Genomic DNA, 4,481 nt, shown 5'->3' on the forward strand with positions numbered 1-4,481 from the left:
AGGGAACTCGTCGAGCACTACCTCAACACAAATCCGGGGGCTAAACCGGTGAAGCAATCTATGCGATGCTTTGGAGACAAGAAGCGTCGTGCCATAGGGATGGAATTAGCAAAGTTACTAGAGGCAGGTTTTGTAGTAGAAGTTATCCATACTGATTGGGTCGCAAACCCCGTCCTTATACCCAAAAAGAAGTCATTTTGGTCGGACTTCTTCATCCGGATCTGGTGACACTCGGATTATGTGTCAAGAAAACACAGAAGTTCTACCCCTGTCGTTGAATCAATGACTTGGTCAATGCGCGGCAAGGGGAATGGATCCTTCGGACAATGCTTATTCAAGCCGGAGTAATCGATGCACATTCTTAGTATTTGAGGGCGGCGACGGAGACGGGCGGCGCGGCCGGCACCGACAGGAGACGGGGCGGCGCGGCCGGGGGCGGAGCAGGCCGACCGAGGATGGCACCGGCATGGAACGGGACGGCGCGGCCAGGAGCGGAGCGGGTCGACCGGGAACGACGCCGGAGATGGCCGGAGGCAGCAGATCAAGGCAACGGGAGACGGCATCGGCAGGGAACGGGACGACGCGGCCGGGAGTGGAGCGGGCCGACTGGGAACGACGCCGGAGATGGCCGGAGACAACAGATCAGGGCAACGGGAGCTCGATTTTGAGCCCGATTTGGAGCTCGATTTTAAGCTCAAACCCGAGAAAAATGGGCAAAGACTTCGATCCCGACTACAACGGGAGAGAAAGAAGAAAGTGGAACAACGGTGACCGGAAAGATCGTCGGCGGTGGCGCGGATCGAGCACGGAGTTGCAGCGTGCAAAAAGCTAGACCTAGAGCTCTAATATCATGTTGTAAATGAACAACTAGTATTCACAGTGGACCAAAGGCCAATACATGTACATGGGTACAATATGCAGGGAAACCCCTCACACAGTGAAAATATACAATAAAGAGGACTATACATCACTAACAATATCAAGCTGAGATACACCGCCATTTAAAGAATTGAGCACATAATACACCAGCTGCTGGCGAGTAAAAGAAGTACCAGCTTTATCTGGCATTGTCTGTGCACTGAATGTATAATTTTCAGCGACCGACGAAAAAAATGCAGGTCTTCCGTAGAGCCGCCAGGTCGGTTCACATCCCTTTTTAGCACAGTCAGACAAAGCACCTCCTCGATCCTCATCCCCGTACAAAGTTGACGGAGAACTTGGACAGCAGATTCGGAACCCCAGATATGATCGGGCCATACACCTGCATGTTACAACTTTTGATCACCTGAAGATGACGAGAACAGCTCTGTTTTGTTTGACAAAAGCATTCAACAAACCTGAGCATTGGCATGAACCTGGGACAGAGGCACGGCTAGGAGCTTGAGGTTCCTTGGCACGATGAACTGGCGAGACCTCGGCAGCCTAACCAAGAACAGCTTTATGCATTCCTTCACATATATAGCGGTACAAGATCCCACGGTTAGATGTACATTTAAAAGAGGAGCAACCATAGTAGACAAAATAATGCACGATGTAGTAGTAGTAGTGAGGAACTGAGGATGCTCGCCTTTGGTGAGCGGGCGTTTGGAGGCAGATATGGTAACGGCCCGGCCTCGAAGTCGGATTTCCACCACATTCCGATGCACTCCCCGATCTGAGGTGTAAGAGATGAGAATTATTCAACGGTTGATGCTCTGCAAACCAACTATCGTTACTCGTTAGCATCTTCCTGCACTGGTTAGCTGGTAGTGTTGGTTACCTGCCAGTTGCGGTCCTCGTTTGGATCGGCGCCCGATAGCTTGCCCGCAAGCTTGCGTCTGAGCCCTTGGACATCTGAAGCACACACGATTGTTGATAAGTTAACTTGTTAGAGCATGTCTAACAGGTCCCTTGTAACCCGCTCACCCCGTAAAATTCCGGCGGGATACGGGGCAGGCGTGGTTTGGACCGTCTAGCAGGCCCCGTATTCGGGCCGGCCCGTTTTGGCGGAATACGGGACCAGGAAATCGGCCCCGCCGCCCCTTACTTATACCGAGCGCAGGTGCGAGTGAGGGGTTAACCCCTCACTCGCAACCCTAGCTCTGCCGTGCGCCGCCTCCTCCTCCATCCTGCTTCGGCGAGCAATCCCTCACTACCTAGCTCCACATTTCACCCCAGCTTCGGCATGGACGCACGCCGACGCAGTATCGCCTCGCCGGCGAGCGGATCGAAGCGATCCCGCTCACCAGAAAGCGTGGAGGATGCGTGGCGTCTCCAATGCAAAAGATCCGCTGCCGTGCTGCCTGCAGGTACGCCGGCGCTGAGTACGTCCCGCCGAAGCTCGTTAACTTCGCCGCGGGCGAGCGCTGGTACAACCAGGATCCACCGATGAAGCCGATGAGCGGCCCCAAGTTCGACAAGTGGCGCGCCGAGTGGGAGCGCCAACGCCGGGCGAAGGTGGCTTGGAACGCGAGCATCGGGAGCACCAGCGGCGGAGGAGCTCCGCTCGCCGGCGAGGAGGAGGAGGAGGAGGACCCCGCCTTCTTGAAGGCGATACAAGAGTCCCTCAAGGACGACGCCGAGAGGAAGAGGGCGGAGGAGGAAGAGGAGGCGGCGGCCATCGCCGCCGTGAAGGAGGCGCAGTTGCGGGAGGCGGCGGCGGAGGCGGAAGCGTACATCGTCGACCTCTCCGACTAGAAGTCGCGATCCATTTAGGATCGCGCATTTTGTATGTTTGTATGTTGTATGATGAATATGAACAAGTTTCCCGGGGTTTTAAATTTACGAATTTACGGGATGAAATACGGAGTCTGCTAGACGGAACGGTGTATCGACGAGCACTTTTTTTATACAGGGCGAAATAATCATGAAATACGAGGCAGAAAAGTAAGGGACCTGTTAGACATACTCTTACCCCAAATCCTAATCCAAATCATACATTAAGGGCTTGTAGTATATGTGTACCTTGCTCGGCAGGCCTGAGGCGGCCTCCGGGGAGCAGGAAGGAGGAGTTCCTGACCTGGAGGAGCAGAAGGTGCGGGTGACCGGATAGCTCTACCAGCAAGACGCCATGGACACAGGTCCGGAGCCCGTGAGCCTCGAAGCTGAAGCAAACGAAGCACGGCAAGGATTCATGGCATAAGAAGTATCTGCCGCTTTCTGCCCACGAATAATTACTATTACCAGTACTCACTTGGACTTGAGGCGGAGGGCGCGGTCGACGGCGGTCTCGGCGCCGTCTGACAGTGACCGGGCGTCCTTGGCTCCGAAGTAGTAGCGGCTCAGCGGGTATATCTCCACCGCCTGCTCCTCCCGTGATCTCTCCCCCGCCGCCTCAGGCCCAGCTTCCGCCGACAGCATCTCCAGCCCCATGTCCACGCACCAACTCTTGCTCGCCAGCACACGGTGTTGCTCCGCTGATTTCTCGTTGGTGCTCTGCTCTGTGCTCTCTTCTCTGGTCGGTCGGGGAAAAGAAGGCGAGGGAAGTAAGCGGGAGACGCGCTACGTGGCGACGAGTCACAGCCACGTGGCGCGCCAGCGATTTATCCGGCCGTACGTCCCCTTCTGGGTTGGGACCTCCAACCGGGTCGGTGCGGATGGGTGCCGCACACCTCCTGACCCGGCGGTTGTGTAGTGGACCGCGAGCTCATTAGGTAAGGTCATTTTTATTTTTCTTATTCTATTTTTTTCTTTTCTATTTACATATTCTTGTTTTTAAAAAGAAGAAAAAAATTAATCTGTTTTTTAAATCTGGAAGTTTTAAATGTTTTTTCTTTTGAAAAATAATTTTTTAGAATAGTTTTTGATATTTGAACATTTTTTTAGATTGAACATTTTTTCAAAAATTCGGGTTTTTTTCAAAATTTGACCATTTTTTGAAAATGAATATATTTTAAATTTGAACATTTTCAGTTATGAACATTTTTCGAATACGAATAATTTTTAGCTTTGAACATTTTTCAAATTTGAACACTTTTCAATTGAACATTTTCCAAATATAAACACTTTTCAAATTTTGGGTTTTCAAAATTTGAACATTTTTTGAAAATTAACATATTTTAAATTTGAAAATTCATTAATTATGAACATTTTTCGAATACGAACAATTTTTAGCTTTGAACATTTTTCAAATTTGAAGACTTTTCAAATTTGAATTTTTTCAAATTTAAACTATTTTCAATTTTGAAATTTTTCGATTTTGAACAAAAAGAAAAATAAACATGAAAGAAAAGGAAAGAAAAAAAAGAAATGAAAAAAAGAAAAGAAAAAACAGAAAAAAAAAGAAAAAAAAGGTGAAAATGGGCCAGGCCCAATACCCGACCAGGGTGTGCGGTGCCTTAGGCACCGACCTGATCGTTGTATAGGATTTGCCGGCAATCCCTATTCCCCGCTCAGAGCGGGAGCGATTCGCTCCCGCCTTAAGCAACGGACGGGTGGGTCGGCCCATTAGTGGCTACCCTGTTCGATTTTTTCCTTTAGTTTCTGGTTTTTTTTTTTGGCTT

At 50.3% G+C, this 4,481-nt stretch overlaps 1 protein-coding gene across 1 annotated transcript; it reads right to left on the bottom strand.

Annotated features, from left to right (window-relative positions):
- Positions 1 to 843: 843 nt before the first annotated feature.
- LOC124682685 (pre-mRNA cleavage factor Im 25 kDa subunit 1-like) lies at positions 844 to 3,416 on the bottom strand. Its single transcript, XM_047217326.1, has 6 exons — positions 3,173 to 3,416; positions 2,944 to 3,083; positions 1,760 to 1,833; positions 1,568 to 1,654; positions 1,338 to 1,448; positions 844 to 1,261 (listed from the first exon to the last, which is right to left on the bottom strand). The coding sequence occupies exons 1-6, from the start codon at positions 3,349 to 3,351 to the stop codon at positions 1,190 to 1,192; spliced, it is 663 nt and encodes a 220-aa protein (XP_047073282.1). The 5' UTR covers positions 3,352 to 3,416; the 3' UTR covers positions 844 to 1,189.
- Positions 3,417 to 4,481: the final 1,065 nt, after the last annotated feature.

This window comes from Lolium rigidum, chromosome 1, assembly GCF_022539505.1.
Source record: "Lolium rigidum isolate FL_2022 chromosome 1, APGP_CSIRO_Lrig_0.1, whole genome shotgun sequence".
Taxonomy (NCBI): domain Eukaryota; kingdom Viridiplantae; phylum Streptophyta; class Magnoliopsida; order Poales; family Poaceae; genus Lolium; species Lolium rigidum.

What these genes read in the sequence shown, in the direction of transcription:
- LOC124682685 (XM_047217326.1), bottom strand. Translation starts at nt 3,351, where the DNA reads ATGGGGCTGGAGATGCTGTCGGCGGAAGCTGGGCCTGAGGCGGCGGGG. An exon ending in GCCCTCCGCCTCAAGTCCAA is followed by an intron (nt 3,084 to 3,172) that starts GTGAGTACTGGT and finishes CGTTTGCTTCAG; the next exon opens with CTTCGAGGCTCACGGGCTCC. An exon ending in AGGTTCATGCCAATGCTCAG is followed by an intron (nt 1,262 to 1,337) that starts GTTTGTTGAATG and finishes TGTAACATGCAG; the next exon opens with GTGTATGGCCCGATCATATC.